Source organism: Colius striatus, chromosome 5, assembly GCF_028858725.1.
Source record: "Colius striatus isolate bColStr4 chromosome 5, bColStr4.1.hap1, whole genome shotgun sequence".
Lineage (NCBI taxonomy): Eukaryota > Metazoa > Chordata > Aves > Coliiformes > Coliidae > Colius > Colius striatus.
In genome coordinates this window covers 33,559,961-33,575,544 of record NC_084763.1, presented here as the reverse complement: position 1 = coordinate 33,575,544, position 15,584 = coordinate 33,559,961, and the positions used below count along the sequence as shown (strand labels likewise).

Below are 15,584 nucleotides of genomic sequence, written 5' to 3'. Positions count from 1 at the left end.
ACTACTGAAAATATTATGCTGCCCAGGAATCTGTTGGAGGTATGTCGGAGAGTATTGGGCTGCAGGCAGCTTTAACCTTGAGACATAGCTCTTCCCTTGAAGCACTGAGATAAGCAGCTCTGAGAAAGAAGTGGTAAGACAGAAGAACTGAAGCATAAAACCAGGATGCGAGCATGCCAAAGAAGCAGCAAGAGCAGTGCGTGAACAATATAGAGTGACCAATCATTATGTTAGCATAGGTGTGTGCTTTGACACTGTTACCCAATTAATACAGAATAAACTGTGTGTTATCAGGGGATAAGGGTATATTAGGGGGAAGCTTTGGCAATAAAGTGTCTGCTTCACCATGAATTGAACTTGTCTCAACGAGTGATTATTGGAGAGATACAACTTTATTTCCAGAATTATTATATGACCAGAGCACTCTGACAATGCTGCACATATTACGATATGGTGATACGGTTTGGGGTATGGCAGATCCTACTGATTCGTTATTCAACACTTAACCTGTAAGACAATGTAGGGAATATTCCAGTTAGTGTATAACAAGCAGTATGCTCCCTGTGAGCACACAAACGTTTGAATATGCTCCTTATGAGCATATAAGCATTTCCATATGAAACTTACAGGTTAGAGGTAAGTCGTAATTTTTCTTCCGGCTCTGGTGCCTTTATTTCTTTCTATATATGCTTGTGAAAAGTTAACTCCACTCTTTTAAGCATATAAAAACTCTAAAGCAAAAACTTCATGTGGGAGTGCCCCAGTATTCCTCTGACTGAGAATGTTTAAATATCAGCTCTCTGTAATAGCTGGCTTTATACTATAGTAGCCACTTTATTCTCCCATGCTTAAAAAGGCACTGGATTGCCCAGTGCCTTTGACTCAAGACAGCAGATCTAACCCCTGAAACTACATGTGTCTGTAACACTGAAAGCAGGAAAATCAAGAGAAAGAGATCTACTGTGAACTAAGCTTTTCAGCAAACTCATATGAACAGGCCAGATTTGAACCATGGCACAAAAGTTGTCCTTCCACTTGCGCTAAGCCTGCCAAACAAAGTCAGGAAGCATTAAAGGAAGAATTCTCTCACCAAAATTACACCTGTGTAAAATGACACCTGACTAATTTAAACTTATTATCTAAATTCAACAAAGAGCTGTCTTTCTCGATGCTAAGTCTTATTCTAACTTACAAGTAAATTACCAGCACCTTACTTGCACCAGTTCTAGAGAGAGAGGTCGATGATTAGTTTAAAAGACTGTAACTGAGTGGAGCTAGGTAAGGTGAACCCCATCTTTCCTGGTTGCTTCATTATATTGACACACAGAGTGCAGCTGAAAATCACATTAATATCTTAAGCTTCTGTCATTAGGCACCATACATAACACTGCAGTCTCTTACAAAAATAATGAATGCAGTTAAACCAAGGCTACATCCATAGAAATATGAAACCTCTCCTGTGGCTTTTCACTCCTAACATTCATAGGTGTTACCATATACACAATGTAGTGTCACATCTCCTCTGCTTCTCTAAGGAACCACTTCACTGTCTGATGGGTGAACCTCTCTGCTCACTTCTCTGCAGCTGCTCTAGGTGTTTTGCTCCCACTGATGGTCTTTGGTGCTTTCAGCAGAGCAGGCAGAAAGCCAAAGCAAAGCTTTAGCATTTGCAATCCAAAAGCTGAGGTCGGACTAAATAGAAGAGCTAGCAGACCTCTAGTTTGTTTCCAGCACACCAAGTTTATCAGCAATCAGGCAAATTAAGCAGGTACACAAAAATTTACAAACCTACTTCTAGCTAATAATAGTTCCCATCTGGAGTTGGTATCATATGGTACTTAGCAATCCCTAATCAGCATTTTATATCAGGTCTTTCATATGTAGTGGTTTTGTGTGAATTACATAGATATATGTAATGATGCCAAATTCAATTATCTTGCGAAAAACAAGGAGGTACCTCTAAGAAGCAAGATCCATGCATGCAAACCACCTCCTAACTTGTGGCATTTCAGTCAAAAGTTTCTGACAGAAGATCTCTCTTGTCAAGCACCTAACCAATGTCCCCAAGGTAGCAATTACTCACATCCACTTAAGATATTTGATATACACAGGTGGATTGTCTTAATATATTCAACCTGAAATAGTATCAGTACAATCTTAAAATTACAGGGCTGTAATCTACCCACAGGGTTTTCAGGCATGAAAACCAGGGATTTTCAGTGCCCAGGGATTTCCAGCAGCAGGCAGCAGATCTCGGAGCCCTCAAAAGGCAGTGGGACAGAGCTGCTATTTCTGGGTGCGGTCATTTTCAATATGTCAGTAAACAAAACTATGGTTGCTTTAATAATTTCCACAGTTCTTTTGTAGGAAGAAGGTGATTTCACTGAAGAGCCCTGAAATTATCCAAATTCTCTTGCAGTAGGGAGAGAACGTTGAGAGAAGAAGTTAAATTTCCCTGCTCAAGCACTGCAGCCACCCTACCTGAGAGGCTGAGTCAGCACTCCGGCGGCTTCGGTTGAACTCCGTGCTTTCTGTATCTACATTCCTATAGTAACAGCGTTAATGAGGGTGCTGTTGAGGAACTACACTCACGGTCATAAATTTACCTTGCAGACTTGCAACACAGACAGTAAACAACACAGTTACATTGCAGAATGAAGTACATATGTTTTGGTTGGAAGGTCCCCGACTCGCCGCCACGCCCTCAGCCGCTGGCCGCGGAACGAGCTCGGGGAAGTGCGCACTGCACCGCCAAGCCCGCCGCGAAGTCCCGTCACGCCGCGCCGCGCCGGGGGGCCACGGGGCGGGGACACGCGGACTGGGCCGCCGGCTGGCGGCTGAGGGGGAGCGGTGGCGCCAGGGGGAGGGGCCGCGGCTCCGCCCCGGCAGCGGCGGGCCAGCGCCTCTCCGCCGCGCCGGTGGAGACGGTGGAGGCTGGCAGCGGCGGCGGGGTCTTTCTTCGCCGCCAGCGGGAACCCAGTGCTGCCCCGCTGCGCCCGCCCGCTCCATCGCACGCTGTTGTCATGGAGGAGCCAAGATGGCGGTCTTGGCCTACACCGGGAGCAAGCGGGAGATCAACTATTACTTCAGCGTGAGGAGCGCCAAGGCGCTGGCGCTGGGCGCTGTCCTGCTCCTCACAGCCTGCCACGCCGCCTCCCGCCGCTACCGAGGTGAGGGGGCGGCCGCGGGCGTTCCGCGGGGGGCCGCGGCTGGCGGGCAGCGAGAGGCGAAGCCCCGGGACCACGGCCGCACAAGGAGGGCGCCAGGCCGCCAGGTCGGGGCTGCCGCGGCGGGGGCGACTCGCGTAGCGCTGCCCCGGCGGGCTGGGGCGGTGAGGGTAGCGCAGCGCGGCGCGGCAGGTCGCTGGTTGCTGCGGCAGGAGAGCCTGAGGGCGGCGGCGGGAGCAGCGAGGCGTCTCCACCGCGGAGCCCGGCCTCGGGGTCGCCCCAGGGTTCCGGGCGAGGCCCTGCGGCTCGGGCGGCCGTGACAGCGGGGTCTGTGAACGCTGTCCAACTCTTGAGGGCCTTGCCTGACCTGTGTGTAGAACCCGAACGGCTGCCGGTGAAGTTGCAGGGGTAGAGGGGTGACATCTTCCCTGTCACTTGTTCCCCTGCAGGATTTTTAACCACCTTTACCTGGCAATAGGTGGTTATAGATTAAAATCTTAATTGGTCTAAGACTTAGTATACGTTCTTTTACTGTTTGAACTATTGCCTCAAGTATAACAAAATCCAGCCGTTTTGGTTGATGAAGCAACATAAGGAATTGTTTGATTTTAAATGTTGCTGGTTGCTGCAGACAGGCTGGTAACCAAGACCTAAGGTCCGAAGGGCTGCACAGGGGTGCACGTTGGTTACAGGTGTGCTGGGGCCTTTGTTGATGCCTCTGCTTTCAAGTTGTTTTGGCGCTGGAGCTGTGAATCTTGGCATAGTCCTAAAATGCTAATGAAAAGGCTAGAGGAAATATTTTCTTGTTTCTGATTCACGCTGAAAATGTAGTATGTTTTTGTGAGTAAGTAAAAAAGTTGATCCAAAGAGATATCACCGCGGTTGTTTGTTGTGTGACAACTGGTGCTGTATTCTAGCCCTTCTTGTCAGCGTTTGCAGAAGACAAGGCTGAGGCATTTTATTGTGGAAATGGGAAAGGGGGGTAGGGATCTTTAGGGATACAGTTCCCTAAATTCACCTTCTGTCTGACATGTCAGTAAGTGTGATAAGTTGCAAGATGCTGAAGCATTTACTAAATTGTAGAGGAGTGCAAGCATGAAGTAACTGAACTTGCCTGGTGTGCTGTGTTCCTTAGGAGACAAATCAGTAACAAAACTAGACAGAATGAGGGTGGCAAATGTGATTTTTTTTTAAAGAGGGATTGTAATACTGATCTACGAAAATGGAGACTGATATACCAAGCAGATTATAAGGAAATTGGAATATGCATAAATACAATGTATTATGGGAGTGTTAATGAGAGGAGGAAGTTACAGATTGCAAAATGGTGACAATCTGAAGGCCATCATGTAAGTCGATATTGCCTGTATTGATCTTCACAAGGCTTTCAAGAAGTTCCTTTGTCTGAGCCTTTTAGTTTCTTAAAGCTATGATGGGCTAAGAGAGAGGTTTTCCGGTATCTGTTTAAAAGATAGGGTGTAGAGTGAGAGTGAATACAAAGTTACCAGATGGGGCTCCTTTGAACAAATAGCATTCAGAAGGTACAAATGGTTTAGAAAAGGAGGGTGGAGCATTTATAGCAGACAAAAATTTTCAGGATAGGTAAAAGCAGAGGTGCTCGACAGATCAGTCTGCAGCCAGTCATTGATCCCAAACGTCTTAAATTCAGAAAACGTCAGGATGATTTTGGCAATTAAAGAAGAAAACCAGAAGATTTCGCTCTGATGCTGCAGAACTAAAGCTAACTGGCACCTTGTGTATTGTCAGTCATGTCAGTCACCTCCTCTTAGTAATGGTATAGTAGAGCTTGGAAAATGTGTATAAAAGAGGAATGCAAATGACAGAGAAATAAAACAGCTTCTGTACAATAAAGAATGGAATAGACTAAGATTCTGTAGCCTGGATAGAAAATTAGTAACTTGATCATGGTCTCAAGTGATGACATCATGGTTGTGGTGTCAAATATTATGGATTACTGGGGGAAGGTAAATTCTTTGTGATTGTGTCATAACACAAAAAAAACCAACTGAAAAATTAAATTAGCAAATTTGTATTTGGTCTTTGAGTATCTGTCCTTAGCAGCTCTTGGGAAGAGGAGAGCAGACAAACTCTTTCATGTGAACAAATGTTTTGCTACAGTGGGCCAAACGGGAAATTTAATGATGAATTAACCACCCATGTGAATGTCTCTCTTTCTTAGAGGTCCAGAATTATAGGAGAATAGAAAGAGAGCTGCATACAGACAAATAGTAGCAAAATCTGTTTCGTGTGAGGTGTCTGTCATCGTGTCTTGTATTGTGTGTGTGTGTCCAACCCCACCATTATATCTGAAGAAATTGATAAAGTACAGTTTGCATTAGTTGAAACAGCAATTGCTGAGAAAATGAGATTGAAATTAGACATGTCATTTATGGAGTTAGATCATATGTACGAGATCCTGGTGTCCCATAGAGCATAAAAAACATGGCAGAGACTGCAGTTGTCTCTGAAGAAAAAATATGTGTTAAGTCAAAGTACTTTGTTATTTCCGTATCCTGTATTATTTACAAAATCAGACTTATACCACAGAAGCACACTGACAACACTGACAGTGTTGAGACTTCTACCCTGTCCTGCTGCAGTTTTCCCCTCATTCAATTCAGCTGGAGGGGAAAAAAGCCACCAAGAAAAGGTATATAACCAGACAGAGTGGTACATGTGATGAAGGTTCATCAGTGAATCCTCCCTTCTATGAGACTAGCATCAATATACAAAGACTCTTTGCGAGAGAAGTTATTTTTTTTTTCTTTTTTGAGGAAGACAAACTAAAAGTGATACAAGCACAAGCTGCTTGTTTCATACCTTTTCTTTTTTCTTACTACCCCTGGGTAAGAGTGAACATGTTAATATATAGATATTCTATTTTTCCAATGTGACTGTAGTTAGAAGATTTAAAATGAGGGGCAATTGAATGCTTTAACTTTTTGGTGGTTAGCCTAGAATATCTCACTCAATTTAGAAACCCAGCTTGTGCAGATTGTCATCTCTTTTTCTTGTCCTGTTGAAATATTGAAAAGTTAACAAAGCATCAAATAAAGTTAAGAATGTGCATATGTTTTATAAAGCATTTATATAACCTGTAAGCATATCAACCTTTGTAAAGGTTGTTTTTGTCTTGTCTTCCTTTGGGAGCTTTTGGACAATTGAGATTTTAGTTAGAACATATTTTTTTTGTCTGATTGTCTTTGCCTGGAAAGATTTCAGCTGGTTTTGTCCTTAGTCATGCAAATACGTATTATAGATGGGAGCAGCCCAGTGCAATTCCCAGTAAAACTTGCCTCTGTAAACATTACTTGTATGAAAAAAAATGCTGGACTGAGGTTGTGGAAGGTCAAATTCGTGTTCAGGGAGACTGTCATATTTAGGAGTTGCCTACATTTTTTTGCAAAATTTAAAGTGAATTAAGAGAAGTTAAGGACCATTTCTTAACTTGTATACAGCTTCTGCAAAAAGTTAAGAGGACTAAATGTTTACGATATGGTACAGTGAAGTTAGTGCTGTGCGTTTTTTCAATTATTATATTTCAAAGATAAAGCCCTAAACCTTGGCGGAAAAAAAATTGTTTTAAAATTTTGCATTCTTAAAATCAGCACTGATAGATGTTGTTTAAAGCTACATTTTTATTTTGAATCATAGAGAACAATTGTTTTTCACTTTCTTTGAAATAGTGTACCTTTTAGAGAGAGCATTGTGAAACATAGTTGTTCTGGCGCTGAGTGTAGACTTCAAGGTTTCATAAATTCAATGGAAAAAACCCATTATTTTGAGGAATGATAAATTAGAACAACAAGCCTAATAAAATTACAAGAAATTTTACTCCTTGTGTAACTATACCATTATATATCCAAGTGCAACATTTGATGAAAATAAAAGGTAATATGGTGGAAGGATGACTTCTGCAAAGCACAAAGAAAGAGCTTAAAAGGAATTGTCTGTGTTTTGTGTATAGAATGGTGCTTAGAGTACTTCCTCTTGCCTTTTAGGTTGCACTTTTTGTTTTGTTTGTTTTAAGAATTAGTTAATGGTTAAGAAGATATATTAAAATCAGAGTGGATCTTTGGCTGCTGTGTATTTCATCTCCTTGGGCATTTCTGGAGGCATCATCTTGTCTGTAACTTGCAGTTTACACTCTTGGCTGCTGTTCGGGTTTTGGTTTTTTCTCCTCCCTCATCTTCCCTGCAAAACTTACGGTATTATATTTGAAGAATAATGTTCACTGCCTAGAGTCAGGAAAGAAGGCATAACTTCTTGGCTTAAAATATTATCTCTACGCTTAAAGTGTATACAGTGTGTGATGTTTGGAATGTCATTTCAATAAATGTGCTGTACGATGGAGGATTTTTTTATTTGTGGGTGATTATGATGGGAGTGCCACACAGTACAGAGCTGCAAAGCCTGGGTCGTGAACTCAAGGTATGGAACAGACTTTCCTGTGAAGAATTAGTAAACTAAGATTGTTCAATCTTGAAAACTTGATTGAGGAAGGATTGATAGTAGTCTACAGATCATGATAGACATGAGTGCAAACTGTCTGTTATTACGGAAGAAATAGGGAGTGCCAAGTAAATCTAGTAGAAACCATGTTTGAAATAAATGCAGGTGATTCTTCAAGCAGCAGCTGTGGGTGTGGAAAACTCTTGTAGAAGCATACTGTGGATGCTAAAAAGTTGGAGTGAAGACTGCATGACTTTGTCAGAAATCTGTGGAAGATTCTACAAAATATGTTGAAAACATGTCCAGCTCAGAAAGTCCTTGGACTGAACATAGTTGGAAGAGTATTAGACAAGAACATAATGTTTACTTATCCTCTTCTTATTCGTTCCTGAGCATCTGCTTATGGCTCCTGTTGAAGGCAGAATACCAGACCAGCCTGACTGTTGGTCATTGCAGTGAATAACTGTCCTTATTTTCCTATGTATCTTCCTCAGCAAATTAATTTGTTTCGGAGAGAGTCTGAATAGTGCCGTTTTCTTTTACATAGTTCTCTCTTGTATCACTCTATCACCTGATTCTCACCATCTGCAAAGTGGAAGGTTTTGTAGCAGTAGCTGTAATAACTGTAAGTCAACTATTCTCATAATCTAATCATGAACAAGTGAGCTTAATAATGTTTTTTGTTGTTTCTGACAGGTTCATTTTTATGCAATGTACTCAAAATGATTATTTGCCTAAGTATGAACATTTGAAATTATATTGCTTAAAAACCAAAGTATAGAAACATAATTTTATTTGAAGCGATTAAGAAAAACTGAAACTTCAGTGAATTTGTTTTTATGGTTTCTGCTAGAAAGATATGTGTCCAGCAAATCTGAGCTATGCCAACACAGGTTAAAAGTAGATAAAGATTCAGCTTTCCGTGTCATCTGCTGTGTTCTGAGAAATTTTGGTAGCAGGATCAGCAGCTGTCTTACAAGTAGCCATAGCTGAAAGAGGAACAGAAAGGCATTGATAAACTGCTTCTGGAAAATATTTTCCTTTAATATCTTCAGAAATAGTACTATATTGAGAAATGAAACAGGCACAGATTGGGGAAAAAAAGATTATGTTCCTGACCTGGAGTGACATGTACTGGTTGAAAAAGAGGGGAATTATGGAGACTGTCTTTCTGGAAGCCTCTTGAGTTCGGCCTACATCTGTGATCTCAGCACAGATTCATGAGAGCTTCTTTAAATGTTCAGAAGCATGTGGCACTCTGCGTTCAGCCATTTGCCACATCCCATTGCTGCTGTGCGGTAATTAATCAGCTTGACAAGGACAGTGTGATTGCGTTGCAATTAGGAAGGGTCAATTTGATTTCAAGGATTTGCTTAAGATATTATTGGTCAATTTGAGGGAATTCCTGAACTACCCTGAAGTGAATAACAGACTCTTATTGACAATAAAAATAGGAGCTTATCACCATATGTATAGAATTTATTTGCATTTTTAGCACTTTTTTCTTCTATGCATCGAAATCTGCTTGACCAAGAGCTCCCAAAACTGTGAGATAGGCAGTAATGAATGACAGTTTTAACAAAGCCAGTTTATCTTGGTGTTAGGATGCCTTGTGGCTGCACACAGAGAACCAACCCAAACCCAGAGCCATGACCCTGAGCTGTTCTATCTTCACGTTTTTCAAGACTTACAATTATTCATATTATTCCACCTCTTTTGGTAGTCATGATCCAATAACAGTGTTAAGTAATTAAAGTTCCAGGGGAGAAAATAAGTCTGATTGTTAGAGCTAAATTTTGAAGTGAGGAGCCTTAGATAACTACTGGATAACACTACTTGATTGTGTTACTGCTGCTGGATTTGGTTGGATGAATGAGCCAAGGAGCAACACTTACAATATGGTCTGTTCTGCATTGCCTTTTCCTGATTTTTGTGAAAATAAGAATTTCAGGGAGGAAAGTCGGGATAAAAGATGTCTTAACTGGTACTTCTTCCTTCAAGCTAATTTTACATTATTTTGCAAGAAGCAGGATATATGAGCAGTGTTGTCTGTAGTTCTGTATCTGAAATGTTCTTCATGCCTCCCAAGCAGGAGAGAGATAGAGTTCTGAAGTAAGAGAGAACTAAGGAGTTTTGGGTCTCAGCTATACTTTAAACACATGTTTTGTTTAATGCTTTTTGTAACGTTTTACCAGTCTTACATGGGAGTCTTACCTTTTGCTTTTTCTGGATGGATTGTCAAGGAGCAGATATCTGAGTATCAGCTCACAAACTAGAGCAGTAACATTATTGCCAATACTAATGCAAGAATTATCTGGAAAGACCTGTGATCATTCAAGATTATAAAGATCCTAGTTCCGTATTTGTTGTAAATAGAAATATGTTTCCATCATCCAAGTAATTATTAATGTTTTCTAAAGTTTATTACCCATAAGTCTAAAATGTTTATAGAAAAAATGTTTCAGTATAGATACTGTTGTATCTATTGCGGCCAAAATCAGGACAGACCCGTAACTTTGAGTATGTTTTCTTATCAGAATATTAACACAAACTCTTTCTTTATCCAGTATACCTTTTTTGTTATTTTATTTTTTTGTCATTGATAGGACTATGGTCTTGTGGAAACCTTTGTTTAAGTGCAAGGGAAGTGATACCATGACTCTGTCTGTTTTTCCTAAAGGCTTTACTATAATATTGATCTTTGAGGACTGTGAGCTTGAGTCTCATCATTGGAACTTTGTAAATTCTGTTTCCTACAGACCTCACACTACTTGCATCTCTTTCTACTTACCTAATCTAATTTGCAGTTCTAGATAAAGCTTCAGTTTTTCTGTTAATAATTGAAGCAAAAAGTCTGTCTCATAATGTGTAACTCTCAGCAGCCCTGAAAAGAAGTAGATCGAAGAGGCCCTATTCTTTAGGTGGAGTGAAAGAGCAGTGCTTGATTGAGTCCAATGAAGTCATGGTTCCACAGAAAGTATATGTGATGTGGTACAGTTTCTGCACAAGCTAGTACAGGTACTTGCCATTTCATTCACTACTGTTTCCCTTTTCGAAATGCCAAGTATGACAAAAGTGTGGGAGCATCACTTTTCTTGCAGTGAATGCTGCTCGATTGTCTTCAGTTATAAGGCAGCAGAATCTGAGAAGGAGTTTGCTGGAAGATAACAGTTGCTGGTTTTCATAACTGAGGTGTTTTAGTTACATGAACTTAAAAGTGACTTGAAACATCACCACCTGTAAAGTGATTAGCTTTAGTTAGTGTAAAACTTCCTGACTGGAAAAGGAACCTGCAGTTCAGAATGATCAGCAAATTCTGGAGGGTTTTCTTTTTGCCTATTAACCCCACATGTAATTTCACCTATTCTAAAGTGACTACTGTCTATTAAGTAAAAAGATATAACAGACTTTCTTGCAAATGTCACGCTGAGATTCATGTTCTATACAACATGCTGTTCATGGTGATTCTGTGTAGATTATTATATAAAAATGTTCTATACTTTCATATTAATGTATTCTAGATAGTAGATAGCACAATGGATTGGCATACTTTTGGTGGAAATGCCATTATAGGTCACAACGACTTTCTGACAGCAGAAATGGGATCACTGACATTTTATGGACAGAGGAGTCATTTACAGATAAGCATTGTGTATATGTAGTGGGAAGGCAATTCCAGAAACTTATGCAAGATGTTTTTCAATAAATGAAATTTGTTTACTGCCATTGATTGTTTCAATTTGTGTGTTTCACATATTGTCAGATTGTTTCTTTACTATCAGTGGGGTTATTTTTAACTTTCCTGTGTCTGAATTCTAATCTTAATATAACATTTTAAAGGTGGTGATACTTGTGAGTATCTTCTGTCCAGCGGGAGATTTCTTGGAGAAAAAGTATGGCAACCCCACAGTTGTATGATGCATAAGTATAAAAATAGGTAAGGAAACTCGCATCTCCTGTTCATCTGCCTGGAAAGAAGAGTCCTTGTTGTTTGACTGTAGCTGTAGTAATTGCAGTGTCATCTACTTTTCTCTTTATAGCTGATTCTCTAGGCTTTCAAAAATATGCAACAATTATTAGAGGAAGTATTTTCCTAGAACATTATCTGTTTATCTACAGTGTTTACCATTGGAGTATTTATATATAGAAACACAAATAAGTGTTAATATAGTAGTACAGGTACCTGTTATGGAGAGGCTCAAGATACTGAAAGAGATGTCACAGCTTCATATGTTGCTGTCAGATTGCTGAAAGGGAAATCGTAGAATCATCATAGAATCATAGAATGGTAGGGGTTGGAAGGGACCTTTAGAGATCATCTAGTCCAACCCCCCTGCAGAAGCAGGTTCACCTAGATCAGGTTGCACAGGAACGTGTCCAGGAAGACCTCGAAGGAAGGAGACTCCACAACCTCCCTAGGCAACCTGTGCCAGGGCTCCGTCACCCTCACAGTAAAATAGTTTTTTCTTATGTTTAAATGGAACTTTTTGTGTTCCAGCTTCATCCCATTACCCCTTGCTCTGTTGCTAGATACAACAGAAAAAAGGATGTCCCAACCTCCTGACATCCACCATTTATATACTTGTAAATATTAATGAAATCCCCCCTCAGTCTCCTCTTCTCTAGAATAAACAGCTCCAGTTCCCACAACCTTTCCTCATAAGGAACGTGTTCCAGTCCCTTGATCATCTTGGTGCCCCTGTGCTGGACTCTTTTCAGACGTTCTCTGTGCCTCTTAAGCGGGGGAGCCCAGAACTGGATACAAGACTCCAGATGATGCCTCACCATGGCAGAGTAGAGGGGGATCAGAACCTCCCTCTACCTGCTGACCTTATGTGTAGAATCTGAAGCAAAAAATCCCACATAAAATGGCCAATCACTTTTTTCACCTACTAGTAAGACAACTTTAATTTTTAGAATTACGCTGTATATGACCACTTTGAAACTACTGTGCTTGTAGCACCACAGAACAGGAAAGCATGCTTGATTGTATGCCTAATCATATTGGCAGGAGAGTTCATTTTAATTTCTATGCAGATTACCCTAAACTTTTCATTAATTCAGCATGTTTTAGCAAAAGATTTAGCATTCCTTAGAGCTGAATATAATGCTTAGAATTATCTGTATTGCTCTCTAGATTTTTCTGAGGACTTTTTTCTAAAATGCAAGTTTCCTGTAACATGAATGTTACTGTTTTGTTTTACAGTGAAGCAAAAAATTGTCTGATAGATAAACATATCGTGTTTATAGGAGATTCTAGAATTCGACAGCTCTTCTATTCATTTATAAAACTCATAAATCCTCAAGTCAAAGAAGAAGGAAATAAGGTGAGATAGTTTATTTTGGTCAAATGTTTGTTTCTTTCTTCCTAATTTAACTCATAACTCTAAATGTCAAAAAAGCAAGAAATTACACAATGTGCTGGCCTAGCCATTATGAGGAAGAACCAAAGAAAAGCTTTTTGGAGAAGATAAAGATTGGACCAATATAATTGGGTACAGATTAGATGATTGGGAATCTGAGATGTGAACTAGGAAGCTCAAGAGAAAACTTGCATCAATCTGGGAATAAATGAATAAAGCTGACTTGTCCCATAGGAACTTATACTTCATGTTTGGTTTCCTGATGAGAAAATTATTGCTCCTTTGTGTGTTTTTAAATAGTAGTAATTTGTGACTTACAATTTGTCATTTTAAATGTCAGTTAAGTACCTGATCTAATCTGTTCATAAAAGTCCTTGAGGCAATGACAGATTTCCAGATCTAACTTGAAGCTGAAACTAAAAATAGCTTCTGGTCTTACCTTCCTTTCAATTGCTGCTGAAGAGCTGTCTGAGTTTGGTAAGGTGGAAATTGTAAACTGCAGCTTGCTGGGTGGAAGCAGGTAAGAAAGGATATGGCATTTGTTAAAGAGAATACTGATTTCTTTTGCTACATTGTGCTTCTTGGGCATACTCCTTTGTGGATGTATGTACATCCTTGTGTGAGGGAGAAGACATATTTCCCTTTCAATTGTACATCAGATTTGTTAATTATTTAGTCATGCTGTCATTTAGAAGTGCAAGCTGGCAGCTTGTCCAGCAGGCAGCATGCAGTCACTTTATCTTGTCAAAACAAGATATTTGATTGACCAAATAACTGGTTTCCTGGCTGTTGATTAGATCACAGTTGCTGTCCAAAGTGAGATTGTAGAGTGCTATAAGTGATTTTGAGCTGAGAGATGTCTTTTGTCAAGTATTTATGAAGTCAAGATCTCAGTTTGTGGGAGAGAAATACACTTGTTCTTTTGGACCAGGACTGAAAGGAATATTGTACTTAGTAACATTTCAAAGGAGGATTATATATGTGGTGTCTGACTTCTTCCTTTATGATTTTTTATAATCTCCCTCAGCAAATTAATAATGCATTCCAGACCATATTTCTTATTGAGATTATTTTCTGTTATTTTTTAATTAAAACTATGTCAGTTGTTTTGTGCAATCAAGATGGATGGATGAAAAGGAAGCCTAAGGGAAAGGAAGTATAAGAAAAGGGAAGAAGTAAGTTTCTGGGAGAAAATTTAAGAAAATATTTTTTATACCTTTGTAACAGAGTGAACAGAAAGCATTGCAGACTGTTAGATTTCTAGGAAAAATAACCCTTAATGAGAGTAGTTGGTTTTAGCAAGAAGGTAACATAAACATTTTGTAGGAGTATACTAACAAGTTCATACAAGAAAATTCTTTCTGCTGAAGATAAACCTTTGGGTGAGAGCAAATTAACATAGGAATGTAAATTTTTTTTCATTAGGAAAGTTTACCTTACTTTGTTTTTACTGTTTTTTGACAGCATGGAAATATCCCATTTGAAGATAAGTCTGCTTCAATTAAAGTGGTAAGTGTTAATCTAGCAATAAATTGCAAGGCATAGTCATCTTACTGTTTCATACAATGTGATCCAAATTATAGTCAGAAATAGAGTTTTTAAATTTCCACAAGTGCTGTAAAATTCAAAAGTAGCTTTAGACCATCAACATTCTTTATAATTTTTCCACAAAAGAAATGGGAATGTATCTTAACATGTTTTGAATGAGATTCTTTGAGATATTTTGGCTTTGAGTAATTGTATTCTGTGTTAACTTTGGGTATAAGCTCTAGAAGGATGTATAATTTTTCTTTGTTAGACCTTATAATTTGGCCTTCCCAAGAATAGCTTTTGCCAGGAGAGTATGTAACTGGGGCTAACTTATTTAAGAGTTGTAATTGTCATAATTGCCATTGAGCTCTCTATGATATCCCAATGATTATTCCTTCCACTGGTTTTGCTTGGAGAAATAACCACAATGTTGATTATAATGTGGATATTTTAAAAAAAAAACACAAAAGAAGTACTTGAGGGAGGTTTTATAAAGGACTCTCTTCTCCTCTGCTCTGGCAATGGAAATGGTGTTCTCAATAGCTTTCTTTGCTTCCCATGACAACTGTCAGCAGCTCTGAAATCCTGTTAGTCGTGTATTTGTTTATGCCCTAGAGAAAACTCATTCTCTGTTCATGAAAACCAAAGCAGCTATGTATTTGCTGAATTGTTTGCAATCAAGTTTTCAGTGTCTGTGTACATGGTTAAGATTTAGAGTACAGAATAACATTTTAGGGTGTGAGTCCATGGCAATTCAAACATATGCCACTGACCCACTCTGCTGCCTTTCACAGTATGTTCCTGTGTTTGTACCAGGGCTATTTACATCCAGCTGTGGAGTGGACTGTTTTAGTATCAATTCAGCCAAAAAACTTACTTTGTAGGATTCCTTTTTGGTCAAGTCTGATGTGGTTCATCGTATGGTTATCTGAAAGGAGGGGGCAGAACACAGGGCAGGACAAAAGGGCCAATGCAATATTATTTATGTTGGCATAACCTGACACAGAACTACATCTTCAAAACTCCTAAGCCTTGGTAGGTGTCCGGCCAC

General features: G+C 39.6%; 1 protein-coding gene across 3 annotated transcripts in view; it reads left to right on the top strand.

Annotated features, from left to right (window-relative positions):
- Positions 1-2,866: 2,866 nt before the first annotated feature.
- CASD1 (CAS1 domain containing 1) overlaps positions 2,867-15,584 on the top strand; it is a 33,861-nt gene continuing 21,143 nt past the window's right edge. For all 3 annotated transcript variants that reach the window (XM_061997081.1, XM_061997080.1, XM_061997079.1), the window contains exons 1-4: positions 2,867-3,170; positions 11,481-11,577; positions 12,847-12,967; positions 14,468-14,512. In XM_061997081.1, coding sequence (XP_061853065.1) covers positions 3,038-3,170; positions 11,481-11,577; positions 12,847-12,967; positions 14,468-14,512 — 396 coding nt within the window. In that variant the 5' untranslated portion in view covers positions 2,867-3,037. The remainder of the gene's footprint in view (positions 3,171-11,480; positions 11,578-12,846; positions 12,968-14,467; positions 14,513-15,584) is intronic.